Here is a 19,231-nt window from a genome sequence, read left to right as displayed (position 1 = left end):
TTGCCCTCAGGAACTACGAGAGGCATACCTTAGCCACATGTCATGCCACCCCAGAACATCACTCCATCACCATCTTGTTGCACATGTGGAATGCTGTTAGAGGCGTAGGATATTACGGGGTTGTCTCCAAACACTTTGTCTGTGATAATTACGGTAGAAACAGATCGGAGTTCCGTCCGTAAATAACACCCGACGCCAATACTCGGGCATCCATTCTGTATGATTTCTTGCCTATCTGTAACAGACTCCATGGTCGTCGGGAATGGAGGTTCGCATCATACAATCGTCTCCTGACAGTCCCGCGGCCTTTTCGAACGCCAAATTCGGTTCTGGAACACTCAGCCCGTTATTCTTTTAACTCAAAAGCCGTAGATATCTGTCATCCTGTGCACCTTCTGAACGTGGACGTCCTGTGCGGTGTAAATCCTCAATACTACATGTCAATTGGAACCGATCCCATGTCTGCACGACAACACAAGGGTGACCTTATGATTGACGCTAACAGTCACAATAGTAACACAGCTGCACGATCTACCAGGGTTGTGTCCGCCTGCTTAGCTGGGTACTAACGTATCTCGCCTCCCCTGCAAACAGGCCCGGGCTCGATTCCCGGTCGGGGCAGAGAAGTTCTACGCTCGGGGACTGGGTGCAGTGTTGTCATCATCATCATTTCATTCTCATCACCGGCGCGCAGGTCACCCAATGTGGCGTCGAATGAAATAAGACTTGCACCTGGCGGCCGAACTTCCTCGAATAGGGGCCTCGCGGCCAACGATGCCATACGCTCATTTCCATTTTATTAATATATATATTTTTTTTACCGGGGTGATGCAAAATTTTTGTTGATATGTGTATATTAATAATCAACACAAACCACGATGCATATATTTGTTCTGCGGCTCCAGTGTCACCTTATATTCTCTGCCAAACCGCTTTCTAAAATGATATCGCAAAATTTAGAAAATCTCTTTTGATTGGAGCAAAAGACGTAGTGAAACGTATGAAATTAGACTGATAAAAAAAGACGTATTTTCACTTAATAAGCAGTGATCACCCCCTTATTCACAAGAAGCCAAACGTCGACACTGAAATAAGAACATAGTATGTGATGGTACTAGATTTTAAGAGCGATCCTTTGATACAAGATACAGGACGTTTTAACAGATATTCTTACGTTGCATTTTGACAGAGTACTAGATACTTATGATTACGTGTTAGTTGATGATAAACGGAATGGTTAGTGAATCCAACAGAATAGGCGCTGCCTTCCAAACCGACCAGGGACTCGTCGTCAACGTTGAAAGTCTCCTCTCACCATCTCGGCTCGAATGAAAAACGGATGTGACATGACTCGGTCGATTATTTTTTCATTCTCCGTTAATTACCTTCTCGCCCAAAAAATTGAAAATCGGAATTTATTGATATCGAGTGCCATAATTGCTTACAGACACACAAAATCCCTACAACTGACCACATCTGCCCAAGGAGGTACTTTGAGAAACGCTAATTAGTTGATTGAAAAGCAGCGCTGTGCATACAATACGAATGGGAGGAATACTTGAGAAGTAGCACAGCGACGATAACGAGCAAAAATAATGATCTGGTTGCAGTTGCCTAGAAACATGATAATCAAGAAAAAAGCACGTCGTAGTTAAACAATGTACAAATTACTGCTGCAGAAAGAACTGTTACATTGGTTTCATACCATATTGTTTTTGTCAGACAGTGCTACAATGAAAACTCTAACCTAACCTAACCAAGAAATGATCTCGAAATGTACAGGCAACAAATTGCTAGGGCGCATAGAGTGCCAAACACAGGTTCGACGTAGCATGCAGAACATGCCTATGCGTTCACAACTGTCAGTACGATGTCTGTAAACATACGAGGGCTATTCAAAAAAGAATCCGACTTTTCTTTACAAAATCAGTCTTTATTCAAATACAACTGTTTCATACTAGTCACCTTCAAAGTAATTCATGTCAGCTTCTACATATCTATCTCCATGATGTCTTTCCTGTTCTGAAATGTGGTCCCTTTCAGAGCTTTTTCAGTTCGGAGAAAAGCCGGAGGTCACTCGGTACTAGGTCATGGACATAGGGAGGTTGACAAACCACAGACGTGTTGTGTTTCACCAAAACGATTAGCGGGTGCTTTATCATGGTGAAGACGTTAACCGGTCGCTGCCCAAATGTCCAGCCATTTGCGTCTCACTCCTTCACTAAGGCGACGCAGAACCTCTTGGTAGTACTCCTTATTGACATTAGTACCGTCTGGGGCGTACTCGTGATGGACAACGTCACTGGAGTCAAAAAAGGCGGTCAGAATGATTTTCACATTGGGTGCTTCCATTGCTCGTGACTTCTTCATCTCTGGAAAACTACTGCAACCTACATCGATTTGAACTTGCTAATAACATTCAAGCCTTTGTCTCCCTCTACAGTTGCCCCTCTCCCCACGCTTTCCACCATTACCTTCTTTTAGCCAGGCTGAGCTATAATTTTTTTTTCCTAATTTGGTTCAGTACCTCATCACTAGTTATTCAATTCACCCATCTAATCTTCAATATTCCTCAGTAACACCACATGTCAAAAGCTTTTATTATCTTCTGTTGCTACTTATTGTTAGAAACTAATTTTTCAAAAACTTTGTTGAATCGATACCAAGTGTTTCAGTGATGAGTGGATATATGAGACGTCTAACTGTAATGCGGAGACAGCATATTATGTACCGTACATCAAACCAAACCTCAAGCAGACAGACTCTTTCTGTGCGGAAACATGTCGAATTGCTCTACGTAAACATTGCAGAACGCGCTATCTGGAGAACAAATGCAAAAGCACGGACTACGGCGGAAGGAGAGGCTTTTCGTAGAGTCCCAGGCCGGAAAGCGTTGCAGCGCCACACAGGAAGAGAAGACAGGAGTTGTAGAGAGGTGAGAGGGGTACCTTAGCCTTGCCGTCGGCAGTCTTGTTGTCGTCCGGCAGCGACGGGATGGTAGCCACGCGGTACGAGTCTGTCCGGCCGTGCTGCAACACACACTCACAAGATGCCACTACTGGCTACACGCTACACTACAAGGCTGGCACGGCTGGCGTAGCTCTTCAACAGCGCAGGCGTAGCAAAGGGTGCTGTGCGAGACGTTACGAATCATCCCCTGTGTGCAACTTGATGACTTCTTATTTTATTTCTGCATTCGCTTTCAGTACGCCCTTTTTGCTTATCACAGATTTATATGTATATATGGGTAAGTCTGTGGCTTCATGGCGGTCGTGTGTCGAGGAACTAGCGCAAGTGGTTTGAGGTGTTACTGAACAGAAGCAGGCGAGATTGTGTTGCCTTACATGGACTACACAGAGAATTCGTCGGGAACCTAAGTACTTTTTTTTTATTATTTATGGAGTCCGACACATTATAGGACAAACCCGGTAGCTCAATGGTTCTAACATCTTTTCCCTGGTCCTCTGGCAACATCTCATGTAATATTACATGAAACGTGCTGATTCGGATTCCACAAAAAGCTGCAGTCCACTTTCAATAGGGACGCCTCTTCTACACTAAGCTGTATCATGTTAAAAACCAACCTCTGGACTAAATACTGGTACGTACGAGAATGATTTGTGCGATAATTTCACTCAGTATCCAAGTGAAGAAGACGAGTCGTTGCAGAACACTCGGGTCTTTCCTGTGATACCAGCAAAATGATACTGAGGCAAAACGTTCCCTTCTGGGAATATCTAGCAGATTACCAATATCGACATTTGCCTTGGTCGGAACAAATTGCTCTTTTCTGTTTGTTGTTGGACGACACTGCCTCAGATAAATAAAAAGAAAAAAAAAAACGCCTAGTTAGTTTGCTCGTACAGCGTTTGGTTGTATGGGTAAAGGGAAAAAGTTGTCGTCGAACTATACCAAAATGTACCCATTCTCTGTGCGGCATAGTATTTTTCTGAATCTTAGCAAATCCGTGGCAGTAAGCGCTCTTCTTTATTCTCATACGAAAAGAAACACATGTAAGATGTACACGATGTGCGCTGAATCGCCAGAAATAGAGCCTGAGTCTTTAGAAGTTTACAATGCTGCTGACGGGGAACGTAAATTAAAAAAAAAAAAATATCTCTGTAAACGGTTAATCGTGACCGCCATGAAACCACGGACTCAATAGTTTGAGAATATCTGGAAAAATACTGACAAATGAGCACTTCACCCATGCCAGGAATGTCGTTGCACTGCGCTGTCAAGAGCTGACGCCTAGTTAACATTCCACAAAACATTACATTCAACAAATAATGCAGTTATTACAAATTAGCAGTCACTAACATTCACTAAAACTAGCAGCAACAAAACAGCAAATGCGGATGCACCTTATAAATTAATATTTTCTACAGGTCAGCACAAAAACCTGCTCGTGCGTTCTCTCTTAATAAAAGACGAGGAGCGTGAAGGGTGAAGAGGCGGTCGCAATGCGCTAGAGAATCTGACCGTACCTGCGCTTCATGCAGGAAAACGCTGGTAGCCTCCGGAATGCAAGGCAGTTTTTTGTGCTGTCCACAAAACAATTAGCGACAACAGGGTAACGGTTACATAACAATTAAAACATGATTATACAGGAACATAACATGCAGGTTTGCGTAGCAGGTCAGATTAAATACTATAAATCACATCTGTTCCACATCTTTACGAATGGTATATAGAAACATGCTATTAAAAGGGACCAACAAAAAGAACTAGTTTACTCACAAAGATACAAAGGCTGCTAAGAGACTGAGCGACACAGATGATCACTCGAATAAAAAAGGTATTTTTCCATTACGTATCTGCTGCTGATGGTTCGCAATGACTCCCAATGTCCATGGAGAATGTTGGATAGATACTTACCAGCATAATTTAATGTCTAAATGGAGACATCGTGGCTTTCAAACAGAAGAAACTTGCTACACAACTGAATAACGACTCATCATTTCCTTTCCGATAGTAAAATACTTGACATAGTTTTTCAATTTTCGATGCGCTTTCTGTGTGTTTACCTCGGGGACCACCAATAAAGTAATAAAACAAACCGAGCATGCGAGTGATTTCTCTACGGATTGGTTACGTCTCATAAAATCGATTTACAGCATCGTTCTTTGGACTGTACGGGTCCGTTGCTAGTCTGAAGACGAGTAGATAGTCTCAGATAATAATTTTGAGTTTTGTGACAAAGCCAGCTGTGGATTCCTCAACCTGTACTGCAGGCTGCACACTTGTAAAAGTCGCCTTAGATAGATCAAGGTGCACTATAAACCGGAAACGGTCACTCGGACACCAGATTATGTGTTACGCAGAACAGAAACGCATTTTTTTTTAGGAGAAACTCCAAGATCCCTGAACCAAAATTGACCTTTAGACAGACTGACTATTAACATAACTAAATAGCAATTACGGAGAGTGAAAAAATTAATACGTATATTGTTAACCGCCGGTCCAATCGCAGCGATGTCTCGGAACCGACGTCTCAAATGGTTCAAATGGTTCTGAGCACTATGGGACTCAACTGCTATGGTCATCAGTCCCCTAGAACTTAGAACTACTTAAACCTAACTAAACTAAGGACATCACACACATCCATGCCCGAGGCAGGATTCGAAACTGCGACCGTAGCAGTCGCATGGGAACCGACGTCTCTCCTAGAAAACAGTTGCCTCCACTGAGTCAACTGCGTGTTAGTAGAAACCCGAAGTAGAAAGAGGGAAATTATAGGAAACAGGTGAAACTTACGCATTAGACTTCACAGTAGGAACCAGAACCATCAGATCTAGTGAGGCCAAAAAGGTCTGACTTCTGACTGAAGACACGTAATTATGGACAAGAACAGCCGATGTCGACGGGCTTACGATTAATAATCTGAAACTTCTACGAGTCAACAGATTCTGACATACACCATGTGACCATGTGGACACCCCCAAAAACATTACGTTTTTCATATTAGGTGCATTGTGCTGCCACCTACTGCCAGGTACTCCATACCAGGGACCTCAGTAGTCATTAGACATAGTGAGATAGCACAATGGGGCGCTCCGCGGAACTCACGGACTTCCAATGTGGTCAGGTGATTTGGTGTCACTCGTGTCATAGGTCCGTACGCGAGATTTCCACACCAATTAACATCCCTAGATCCATTGTTTCCGATGTGATAGCGAAGTGGAAACGTACAGGGACACGTACAGCACAAAGGCGTACACGCCGACCTCGTGACTGACAGAGACCGCTGACAATTGAAGAGGGTTGTAAAGGCCCGTCCACAGGCAACGATCTGTCTGCGCAAATGTCTGCGCACATCACATCTGCGCAGACAGATCGTTGCGTATGGACAGAAGATTTGCACCAACCTGAGGTGTGTGCAAACCTGGAAGTTGGAGTTGGCGGTTTGAGCGAAACCTTTCAAATCTGTGGGTTCAAACCGCATCTGCGCGGACAAGTTGGAGCGTGTGGACAGGAGATCGCCGCAAATCCGGCGCGAAACAGCTGTTTGCTCAGTCTAGTGTTTGTATTTGTGCACACAGGGCATTAAAATGGTTGATACTCGTGTGTTCTCGAGAGTTTGTAAGTGAATTCATTGAAATATATAGAAACCACCCATGTTTGTGGAAGATTAAAAGTAAAGAATATAGTGACTGAGACAAGAAGAAAGCAGCATACAATGTTCTAATTGAAAAATTGCGGGTAGTTGACGCCTCGGCAAACAGAGAAACAGTAATAATAAAAAGTAAAAAAATCGTTGCGAACTGTTTACCGAAAAGAGGTATCCAAAGTTCATAAATCTAGAAGATCCGGTGTAGGAGTAGATCAAGTATACCAGCCAACGTTATGGTATTTTGATCTGCTTGGCTTTCTTAGAGACCAAGCAGAAGTACAATTGAAGATGAAATTGGAGTGTAAATGTGAGAGTTAATGTAAAACAATATATTTCACATAAGTTTATCAAAAGTTTATACAAAAGAATATATTTGTGTGCAAACTTAATAGAAAATTAACTGCTATTATAAAAAGAAACATGAATATACTTGTCCATGTTTTAGGTTCGCCCTGCAACTCTCGCAGTAAATTTTCGTGAGAAAACTGCTTTCGCTTTAGCAGCCACTTTCTACACCATTTTGACCGCTTTCTCTGTTTCCTGTGGTTGGTCTGAATGTTTCTTGCAACACAAGTTGCGAACACAGACCACAACAGAACTTCTCCATTTTTGACGTTTACGGGGAGCGTAGTCGCTTGCCACTGATATTTCTTTTCTACACCGACAGATGGCGGGCGAGTAGTAGATTGGAGTTTGTGTCGTGTGAACACACCACATTTGCAGCGATCTTTTGCCATGTACAGACATCTGCGCCTATGTCTGCGCAGACATATCGTTGCGTGTGGACCGGGCTTAATGTGTAATAGGCAGACATCTATCCAGACCATCGCAAAGGAATTCCAAACTGCATCAGGATCCACTGCAAGTACTCTGACAATTAGGCGGGAGGTAGAAAACTTGGATTTCATGGTCGAGCGGCTGCTCATAAGCCACACATCACGCCAGTAAATGCTAAACGACGCCTCACTTTGTGTAAGGAGCGTAAACATTGGACGATTGAACAGTGGAAAAACGTTGTGTGGGGTGAAGAATGACGGTGCACAATGTGGCGATCCGATGGCAGGGTGTGGGTATGGCGAACGCCCGGTGAACATCATCTGCCAGCATGTGTAGTGCCAACAGTAAAATTCGGAGGCGGTGATGTTATGGTGTGGTCGTGTTTTTCGTGGAGGGGACTTGGCACCCCTTGTTGTTTTGCGTGGCACTATCACAGCACAGCCCTACGTTGATGTTTTAAGCACCTTGTTGCTTCCCACTGTTGAAGAGTAGTTCGGGGATGGCGTTTGCATCTTTCAGCCCGGTCGAGCGCCTGTTCACAATGCGCGGTCTCTGGCGGAGTGGTTACACAGCAATAGCTTATTAATAGCCCGTCTATCTGATGCTTTGAGAAAATTTTATTCAAATTTGGCAAACGCAGAAGAGTTGTGGTTAGGCTCCATATCTTAAAACGAACTTTAGACAAATACGTGCCTAGTAAGGCAACAAAAGATAGAAGAGGCGCACCACGGTTTAATCGTGTAATAAAAAACTGAGAATGGTGAAGGACGTATAAAAAATCAAAGTTAATAAGCATTTGCATACATTTTATCCGGTCTCTCGTAGATTAATCTGCTGAAGAAAGTGTACCCATGAGACAGAAACCCGAAACATAAATTTTTATATTTAAAAAATACACTCACACATTAGTATATAACCATATCAATGTTTAACCGCTACTCATGCTGTCGGATGGGAGTCACTGAGATGTACAACCACGGTATTGGAAAACACTCAAGAGTGCTCAAAGCGAACAAGATACCAGGCTCTTGCGAAATTCCAATTCTGTTTTGCATTATGTAAGATGTACAATTAACCTCGTTTCTATCTTGTCTCACTGAATCAGTAAGGTTTCAGAAAAATATGACTAACATTTATTACAGTTCGTTTTATTAATGCACGATATCTTGTAGATAGATACAGATGAAGAAGTAGATGGCGTCTACCTAGGTTTCCGAAAGCCATTGCACACTGTATTAAACTATCGATTGATAATCAAGGTATCACAAACATGCCATTGGTTCGAATAATATTTGATTAATAGAGTTAAGTCATTATTGTGAACGGCTATTTATTCGACATAAACGACAGTAAAATTGGTCGTGTCCTAAGAAATCGTAAGAGGTCGACTGATGTTAACAAACGGTTCATTAGGTAGGATCGGCGATACTTTCAGAGTTCTCGATAAGGATGTGTTGTCTAACGGAAAACTGATGCAAGAGAATCACCGCAGAGCGCCTTTCCAGTATTTCTAATAGGTTTAATGAATGGCAGTTTTGACTGCGGATAAATACAAATTATACACATAACAAAGTTATAAACCTATAGGATGAATAATACAATGAGGCTGATTGAAACGGGAGGAACACATTTGTAGCAGGAAAGGCGAATGTGAAACTTAAATTTGTTGGATGCATTTTGCAAAAGTGTCTTTTTCTTTATAGAAGGATTGCATACAAGACGCTAGGGCACCCAATTCTAAAAGACTGTTCCAATGCTTGGATCTCTTTAATAATATGGTATCAAAGTGGATATCTAACGAGTTTGTGCTCCGATTGAACACGTCAGTGTAGCCTATAAGAAAATGTAACAAATCTGCTCAGGGAATATAACTAGATATCTTTGAAGAAAGGAGACTGTTTCTAACGAAGCCCTGTAGGGTAAATTTAGAGAAATGGTTCTAGTGGAAGACTGTGAGGCAATTATACTTCTATCAAATGAGTGGAATGGTCAAATGAGCGGAATGGCTGCCAAGTGGTGTGTGTCCAACATTCAGCTTTCTCAAGAGAGTACATTTAAAGTTTTCAGCTCATAATTACATATTTCTTGAGTAAATTAGGGCATGACAGTAACCTGTAAATGCAAACCATAATGTATATTTCTATTGATGAAAAGTCTCAACAACTTAAAATTAAAATCTTCAAAATCATTATCTTAAAAAATGATTTGCGTATGGTAATGAGCTCCAATAAACGATGACCACAGTAGTGGACCAAAGAGAGAGAGAGCGCATTTTGTCAGTGCGCTCGCTCGCTCTTTGGTCCACTACTAACAAAATATTCAAAAAACAGAATTGTTATTTATCGTCAGACTATGAATGTCATTATTTTGATGTAATCATCGTTTCATCAAATTGTTGGGCAGTGTATGAAACGCCACGACCACATTGTAAACCTAAAAAGAAATCGTGCTGGCTGGGAGGTATAAAGTTCAGAAGGTCAGCCATTTTTGTTTCTCTGCTTCTGTGACGAATTTTCCACCAGCGGAAACTATTTGAAAACTCACTGAAAGGCGACCAGCCCTGTTTTCAGAAGCGCGTCCTTACCTCAAATGGAGTTTCTGGAAATCAGTCTTTAAGTTCAGGGTTTATTTCCTGAAAGCAGATGTTCTACGCGCTTTATCGTACTCGATATGACGCATTTTCAGTCAGCTGCTTTCATTTCCAGCAACATTCTTTCTTCTCTTCGTGACACGCTTGAAAGTGTAGCAGGGAATAAAGACGGTGTCAGCACATTTTTCAGTTTTTGTGACTTACACCACTTGGCAGCCAACCTGCCCTTTCGTAAGCAGTATCAATCGCAGCGCAACAGAGGCACGTAGCCAGTCACTTTCCCTCACGCCATACGCAAATGGAGTAGGAGAGGAGATGGGCAACAGTGGTACGCTGCAGAATGGCTCACGGAGAATTAGGTGGAGCGAATAACATTAGAAGTCTTGTTCTTAAGGAAAGGCTTTCGATTCTCACAGAAGCCAGCGTTCATCCCATAATGCTTTATTATATGAAGACTGCATGGTTAAGTGTATTTTCAGAGAGATGTGAGGTTCAGTTTTCTACGCTGAATAACGTTTCCCGTAGTTTCCTTCAATCGTATCACGTAAATGCCGAGATAATTCCTTCAGTAGACCTTGGTCGATTTCTTCTCCCATACTAATAAAAGGTAAGAATTTAAGGAGATGGGACCTGGATAAACTGACTAAACCAGAGGTTGTAGAGAGTTTCAGGGAGAGCATAAGAGAACAATTGACAGGAATGGGGCAAAGAAATACAGTAAAAGAAGAATAGGTAGCTCTGAGGGATGAAGTAGTGAAGGCAGCAGAGGATCAAGTAGGTAAAAAGACGAGGGCTAGTAGAAATCCTTGGGTAACAGAAGAAATATTGAATTTAATTGATGAAAGGAGAAAATACACTCCTGGAAATGGAAAAAAGAACACATTGACACCGGTGTGTCAGATCCACCATACTTGCTCCGGACACTGCGAGAGGGCTGTACAAGCAATGATCACACGCACGGCACAGCGGACACACCAGGAACCGCGCTGTTGGCCGTCGAATGGCGCTAGCTGCGCAGCATTTGTGCACCGCCGCCGTCAGTGTCAGCCAGTTTGCCGTGGCATACGGAGCTCCATCACAGTCTTTAACACTGGTAGCATGCCGCGACAGCGTGGACGTGAACCGTATGTGCAGTTGACGGACTTTGAGCGAGGGCGTATAGTGGGCATGCGGGAGGCCGGGTGGACGTACCGCCGAATTGCTCAACACGTGGAGCGTGATGTCTCCACAGTACATCGATGTTGTCGCCAGTGGTCGGCGGAAGGTGCACGTGCCCGTCGACCTGGGACCGGACCGCAGCGACGCACGGATGCACGCCGAGACCGTAGGATCCTACGCAGTGCCGTAGGGGACCGTACCGCCACTTCCCAGCAAATTAGGGACACTGTTGCTCCTGGGGTATCGGCGAGGACCATTCGCAACCGTCTCCATGAAGCTGGGCTACGGTCCCGCACACCGTTAGGCCGTCTTCCGCTCACGCCCCAACATCGTGCAGCCCGCCTCCAGTGGTGTCGCGACAGGCGTGAATGGAGGGACGAATGGAGAGGTGTCGTCTTCAGCGATGAGAGTCGCTTCTGCCTTGGTGCCAATGATGGTCGTATGCGTGTTTGGCGCCGTGCAGGTGAGCGCCACAATCAGGACTGCATACGACCGAGGCACACAGGGCCAACAGCCGGCATCATGGTGTGGGGAGCGATCTCCTACACTGGCCGTACACCTCTGGTGATCGTCGAGGCGACACTGAATAGTGCACGGTACATCCAAACCGTCATCGAACCCATCGTTCTACCATTCCTAGACCGGCAAGGGAACTTGCTGTTCCAACAGGACAATGCACGTCCGCATGTATCCCATGCCATCCAACGTGCTCTAGAAGATGTAAGTCAACTACCCTGGCCAGCAAGATATCCGGATCTGTCCCCCATTGAGCATGTTTGGGACTGGATGAAGCGTCGTCTCACGCGGTCTGCATGTCCAGCACGAACATTGGTCCAACTGAGGCGCTAGGTGGAAATGGCATGGCAAGCCGTTCCACAGGACTACATCCAGCATCTCTACGGTCGTCTCCATGGGAGAATAGCTGCCTGCATTGCTGCGAAAGGTGGATATACACTGTACTAGTGCCGACATTGTGCATGCTCTGTTGCCTGTGTCTATGTGCCTTTGTTTCTGTCAGTGTGATCATGTGATGTATCTGACCCCAGGAATGTGTCAATAAAGTTTCCCCTTCCTGGGACAATGAATTCACGGTGTTCTTATTTCATTTTCCAGGAGTGTATAAAAATGCAGTAAATGAAGGAGGCAAAAAGGAATACAAACGTCTCAAAGCCGGCCGCGGTGGTCTCGTGGTTGGAGGCGCGCAGTCCGGAACCGCGCGACTGCTACGGTCGCAGGTTCGAATCCTGCCTCGGGCATGGATGTGTGTGATGTCCTTAGGTTAGTTAGGTTTAAGTAGTTCTAAGTTCTAGGGGACTGCTGACCACAGCAGTTGAGTCCCATAGTGCTCAGACCCATTTGAACCAAACGTCTCAAAAATGAGATCGACAGTAAGTGCAAAATGGCTAAGCAGGCATGGCTAGAGGACAAATGTAAGGATGTAGAGGCTTATCTCACTAGGGGTAAGATAGATACTGCCTACAGGAAAATTAAAGAGACCCTTGGAGAAAAGAGAACCACTTGTATGAATATTAAGAGCTCAGATGGAAACCCAGTTCTAAGCAAAGAAGGGAAAGCAGAAAGGTGGAAGGAGTATATAGTCTATACAAGGGCGATGTGCTTGAGGACAATATTATGGAAATGGAAGAGGATGCAGATGAAGATGAAATGGGAGATACGATACTGCGTGAAGAGTTTGACAGAGCACTGAAAGACCTAAGTCGAAACAAGGCTCCGGGAGTAGACAACATTCCATTAGGACTATTGACGGCCTTAGGAGAGCCAGTCCTGACAAAACTCTACCATCTGGTGAGCAAGATGTATGAGACAGGCAAAATACCCTCAGACTTCAAGAAGAATATAATAATTCCAATCCCAAAGAAAGCAGGTGTTGACAGATGTGAAAATTACCGAACTATCAGGAGGGCTCCTGCCAACGGTAGCCGCTGGACGCAGAGAGGTTTTTTCCTTTTCCTTTCCTTTTCTTTTTTTCTTTCTTTGGTGAAACGAAATTTTGTGATTAAATCTGCAATCTAAGGCATAATTTTCTGGATATCACTTCATTTCCGTTTGTGGAGGATATTGTCATAAGATGAGCGGGTGAATGATTAAATTCTTCGAAGTTAACTGCTTCGAAATATGAATCCATACACACCTTTCCGAATAGATCGATTCTTTGTGCTGAGGTCGCACACTACCGCAACAATATTGCAGCCAGCAAAAAAAAATGGTTCAAATGGCTCTGAGCACTATGGGACTCAACTGCTGTGGTCATCAGTCCCCTAGAACTTAGAACTGCTTAAACCTAACTAACCTGAGGACATCACACACATCCATGCCCGAGGCAGGATTCGAACCTGCGACCGTAGCAGTCGCACGGTCCCGGACTGCGCGCCTAGAACCGCGAGACCACCGCGGCCGGCTGCAGCCAGCAACTTGTATGGAGCAGATAGTAGTGTTTAACTGATCAGCTGGTATCTGTGTGTCGAAACTGCAGTAGACTGGTTGCTTCAATCGTGAACAACAGCAAACAACACCTTAGTGTGCGGTCCTATAGCACGATCATCAACAGAAACTTATGAAACATTGACGTCCACAACATTTTAGTCGAATGAGAGCACACATACAGATTCAACTTTTGATAAAAGAGATGGGTGGACTTTCATTAGCGGCAAAACTTCTGTAACCACATCAGGAAAGCATCTGAAAGAGCGTGATGTCATCTATTCAACATTGACAGACCTGGAAATGGGAAACCCACCTGTTTTCTTAAAAACAAATAACACTTCCTAGATACAGCAGGAAGTGTAACTGCTTTACAAATGTCTTATCTTTGACACTTTGCTCCTTTATTTCCATTCGACAAGCACTCTTCCTGAGTTCTTGAAAGCAGTTTACCTAATATTTCGGTTATCTCATCCTGCGCTAGCTTCTTTTGACACTTTCGCTAATGTTTGTATTTTCTCAACACAATCTTTCGCTTTTAACTTCAAGCACTTCTCTCTATACCTCAGGGTTACACAACTACACTAGGTTATCAAAAGTATCCGCACACCACCAAAACATACGTTTTTCACATTAGGTGCATAGTGCTGCCACCTACTGCCAGGTACTCCATATCAGCGACCTCAGTACTCATTAGACATCGTGAGAGAGCAGAACGGAGCACTTAGCGGAACTCACGGACTTCGAACCGGGTCAGATTTCCACATTCCTAAACATTCCTACGTCCACTGTTTTCGATGTGATAGTGAAGTGGTAACTCGAAGGGACACGTACAGCACAAAAGCGTACACGCCGACCTAGTCTGTTGACTGACAGAGACCACCGACAGTTAAAGAGGGTCGTAATATGTAATAGGCAGACATCTATCCAGACCATGGCGCAGGAATTCCAAACTGCATCAGGATCCACTGCAAGTACTATGAAAGTTAGGCGGGAGGTGAGAAAACTTGTATTTCATGGTCGACCGGCTGCTCGTAAGACGGTAAATGCCAAACGACGCCTCGCTTGGTGTAAAGACCGTAAATATTGGACGATTGAACAGCGGAAAAACGTTGTGTGGAGTGACGAATCACGGAACACAATGCGGCGATCCGATGGCAGGGTGTGCGTACGGTGAATGCCCGGTGAACGTCATCAGCCAACCTGTGTAGTATTGTCAACAGTAAAATTCGGAGGCGGTGATTTTATTGTGTGGTCGTGCTTTTCATGGAGGGGGCTTTCACTCCTTATTGTTTTGCTTGGCAGTATCACAGTACACACCTACATTGATGTTTCAAGCACACTCTTGCTTCCCACTGTTGAAGAGCAGTTCGGGGATGGCGACTGCATCTTTCAACACGATCGAGCACCTGTTCACGATGCGCGGCCTTTGGCGGAGTGGTTACACGACAATAAAATCCCTGTAATGGACTGGCCTGCACAGAGTCCTGACCTGAATCCTATAGAACACCTTTGGGATGTTTTGCAACGCCCACTTCGTGACAGGCCTCACCGACCGACATCGATACCTCTCCTGAGTGCAGCACTCAGTGAAGAATGGGCTGCCATCCCCAAAAAAACCTACCAGTACCTAATTGAACGTATGCCTGCGAGAGTGGAAGCTGTCATCTAGGTTAAGCGTGGGCCAACACCACATTGAATTCCAGCATTACCAATGCAGGGTGCCACGAACTTTTAAGTCATTTTCAGCCAAGTGTTCCGTTACTTTTGATCTCACAGTGTAGCTGTCAGTCTGCGGTTCCTACATTCTAATTCTTCTATGCGTTTACTAAGTTCGTCGATTTGTTTACTCACATTCATCTGTATCTGTTGTCTGGTCTATTTTTCCTTTTTGGGTGACAAGTTACCCATTTATTATCTTCCTTGCCTGCAACATGTCTACCCTATTCGGAGAAACTGCATCTGCACTCACATTACCACTTACAATGGAAACACTTTTTACTATATTTATACTCAGCACTGTGGTAGGTTAAGAAGTTCTTGTAGTTGACGGACTAGACTGACCATCAAGCGTGAAATGTACCGAATAAACGGTTGGTGTACCGTAACAGCGAAGCGATCTTTACAGTGGCACTGTAATACAGACTTACTGCATTCGAATCCCTTCGGGGGGGTATGTTAGATTATATCCTCACATTTTATCTTTCTGTTGTACGGCAGGCATCCCGCTAAACACAGCCAGGCATTTTAAAACCAACCTTTTGTCGAACACCGCAAGAGCAGTATAAACTAAATAAACAAAACTACAACACAACTCCGTTACGCGCCTTAATATCCAATGGCGTTGCGTGCCCTCATGATAACGTCATGCGCAAAAAATCAAACCGTTCAGCGATCTGCGCATGCTATTAGTTTGGTACATAAGTTCGTAGCGTTTTTGTTTTGCATGTTGATATTCCGGTTGCTATGAATTTATTTATCGATAGTCATTTTTTATTTGTATTTCAGTGTTGCTATTTGAGTTTACGTATTGTCATTTCGTCATTTGGAGATAGTAAGTGGAGCTGTGGATGCTAGAAATTGGAGTACCAACTGAAGAAATCGGCACATTTCCGACATATTCTTCTGTCTGACTTCAACCGAGAGGTGACAGCAGCCGTGGAAGAAACATTTGCGTCGTGTAGAGAGATAAAGCCGCTGGACAGAGCACAGAAGAAAATGGTTTTCTCTTTTTAAGGAGGATCGTTTTGACATTAGTGATTCTCCACGTTCAGGAAGATCTTCGAGATTTCATGAAGACCGGTTAAACGCATCAATCCACATTGAACCACGTCAGTGCTCTCGAGAACTGCAAATGTAATAAACTGTCGTCGTTCCACCGTCTCGGAACATTTGCATGCAGTACATGCAGTCGGGTATATGACTACCGACTACTCCAAGCTAAAATCACGAATATCAGCGGGTGGACGTACGTGCTTCCTCATCAACCGGCTTGCGAACAACACCGATAATTCCTGTCCTATGTCGTTACTGGTGACGACAGATGGTGTCTTTATACTAACATAAGGAAAAGAAAAGAATGGTCGAGACCAAAGCAGCGACTTCCCGTACAAAGACCTGCGAGCACGCATAAAAAATAATGTTATGTATCTCTGATTGATGGAACAGCGATAGAGTGGTGTACTACGAATTGCCTCCCCGAGGTGTAACCATCAGTGCTGACGTTTACTGCCAACAACTGAAACGTCTTTCAGACGCCATCCAAGACAACGACCAGGAAGACTGCGTGAAATGATGCTACTCCACAACAACACCCTCCCGCGTTCTGCTAGACCGACAAGAAACACTATACAAGAATCATCCTGCACTGATCTTGTTCCCCTGATCTTGCGCCCTCAAAGTTTCACCTTTTCCTCGCTTTCTGTCGATCAACCTTCAGTGAACTTCCTTTCCGGATGAAAATGCGCTGCGAACATCAAAAGTTCTTCACCTCAAAACCATGTGATTTCTACAGTCGCGGAACGTTGGCGGACTGCTGTAAACAGTGAAGGAGAATATATTTTTGCTGACTAAAGGGTCTGATATGTGTGTTTATTTAAATTATGGTAAAACGCTACAAACTTATACACCAAACTAATATTGGGCTCCCCGTGGTTCATTGTCTATCGCTCAGTGGACAGAACGTATAATGATTTATAATATAATACAAGGGTGAACAAAAAGTTTTCGTTCATGAGGGCCGCTGCAGCGTATATGCAACCCAGCGCGACTCTGATACCGGTATATAATCACCGAATGCAGGCAATTGGTTAGTGTTGCAATCGAGTGGAAAGTTTTTGATCGCTCCTAACATAAATTCATAAACTCTCACTGGATCTCATTTAATTCTTATTAAGGAACAACATACTAAAGGGAAAGCACAAAGACCAACAGTAAAAATGTGCTCTGAACTAATGTGAAGAATGGAGACGTGTAGAAAACGCATTCCTTTTGAGCGTCAGACCCGGACCCAGGCGCACATATAATCGTCCTTGGAACTGACAGGAGGTGTTATGCTAAAAGCGTGAACGGCACACACGGACGGCAAACAACGGCCGCCTAAAAGGTGTTCGTTGTTCTGGGCGGGTCAGACGATCTCCCCCACTCCCTACCTCGCCCACGCTTAACGACCATCGTAGGTACACGTAGCTGTAGATTCCATTCAAACTGTTTTCTGACACACGTGATGAGTCCTCAACTTACAGTTGGTTTGAAGAGCGTTGTGATATTTCCAAGCCAGACGTAAAAGTAACTTACTATATTCGTGCGCAGTCTGCAGCCGTATAACGTAAAGCTCTTCCGACGCAGTGTTGCCAGCACTGGAGATAGCAGCTGTCTCAGGCTACAAACGCAGTACTGCTAGGCTAGATTCGATGTAGATACTCTTCATTCATTTTTAACGACACTTAACGCGACTTCCTGTTTCTGTCATTTACTTGACCGAGCAAAAAAGGAATGTTAAAGTGCGGTTACGATTCTACGTTAAACTATTTAGCTCTCACAACTGGTTGAACGCGACAGTTCACTGACCAGAAAAAGAATGCGAAAAGTGCGTGCGTCAGAAGAACAACGGAGTAGCAACCGATCCTAGGTTGATCACCACTGCAAGGGACACCAATGAGGTCTACGTTTGGGTGTTTGTGACTTGACTTTCACCTTTGCTTTAGCTCATGTCGTGACTGCATCGATAACAGAGAACACCTGAAGGTCATAGACACTCTTAACTGGTACTGCGAAACACATCGCTTGGGTTAAAGTCACCTATAAGTTAATAGTTCCACCTGCAAGTTTGTCGTTCTCGACTGATTCAGTATTCAGAAAATTAGGTAAAAAAATAATTGTTTTGAAGTTTTTAACTTGTTCGCTTACTGGTTCATGTTTTCTATTTCCTTTTTTTCTCTCGTGCGTTGTTATGCGGCGGGTTCGTTTTGCTGTGGGTCGTTTAACCCGGAGTGTTATTGTCTGCTTTCTCCGAAGTGGTTCGTTAGGAACCTGCTTTCAAACTAGCACTACCACGTCATGCAAGAGGGATGACCAAAGAGATGTAGAAACTTGGGCTCACAGCTTGAAGACAGGGCACCACATGTTTTAGTAGCAACATGTTACTGTTATTTTCTTGCCTTTGTCGATAGATTGCAGCCAGTGTCGTATTGATCCAGTTAAAAAATACGAGAACACAACGAACTATGCCTACTCCTTTCAGTAACTGCATTAAGTGCAATCGCTGCAAACGCCAAACTCTGATGAAAGAGGAATCAATATGGAATGGAACAAATTCTCTATATGGAAACCAAAATGCTGTAAAAGAATGGTTGCTCTTCGAAATAGAGGGTTGCTGACAGCTAAAGCAGTAGTAAGTTCTTACGTATCTTCAAATATTCAGACGATTCGTTGGGAATGAAGGGATTCTTGCGCAATATACCTACAACATCAGCCCGAAGGTCTGAACACTGTAGTGCTTTACTATGCCTCGAGGTGGTATGCCCTTGATTTGCTTCGACCTTTGTGAACTGACTTATCCAACAAGTTATAGGAAGAGACATCTTTGAAGTGGCCCTGGCATTTTTACTATAAACAAATTATTGCCAGACGGGGGGGGGGGGGGGGGGAGG

General features: G+C 44.0%; 1 protein-coding gene across 15 annotated transcripts in view; it reads right to left on the bottom strand.

Annotated features, from left to right (window-relative positions):
- LOC126361668 (sodium/potassium-transporting ATPase subunit alpha) overlaps positions 1-19,231 on the bottom strand; it is a 631,467-nt gene that overhangs the window by 85,023 nt on the left and 527,213 nt on the right. For 9 of the 15 annotated variants that reach the window (XM_050007807.1, XM_050007814.1, XM_050007812.1 and 6 more), the window contains exon 2: positions 2,949-3,029. The exons of the other annotated variants lie outside the window; for them this stretch is intronic. In XM_050007807.1, the coding sequence (XP_049863764.1) occupies positions 2,949-3,029 (81 nt within the window). The remainder of the gene's footprint in view (positions 1-2,948; positions 3,030-19,231) is intronic. 15 annotated transcript variants of the gene reach the window in all.

This window comes from Schistocerca gregaria, chromosome 1 (assembly GCF_023897955.1).
Source record: "Schistocerca gregaria isolate iqSchGreg1 chromosome 1, iqSchGreg1.2, whole genome shotgun sequence".
NCBI lineage: Eukaryota > Metazoa > Arthropoda > Insecta > Orthoptera > Acrididae > Schistocerca > Schistocerca gregaria.
Note: the sequence above shows the minus strand (reverse complement) of the source record. Positions and strands in the feature narration are given on the sequence as shown.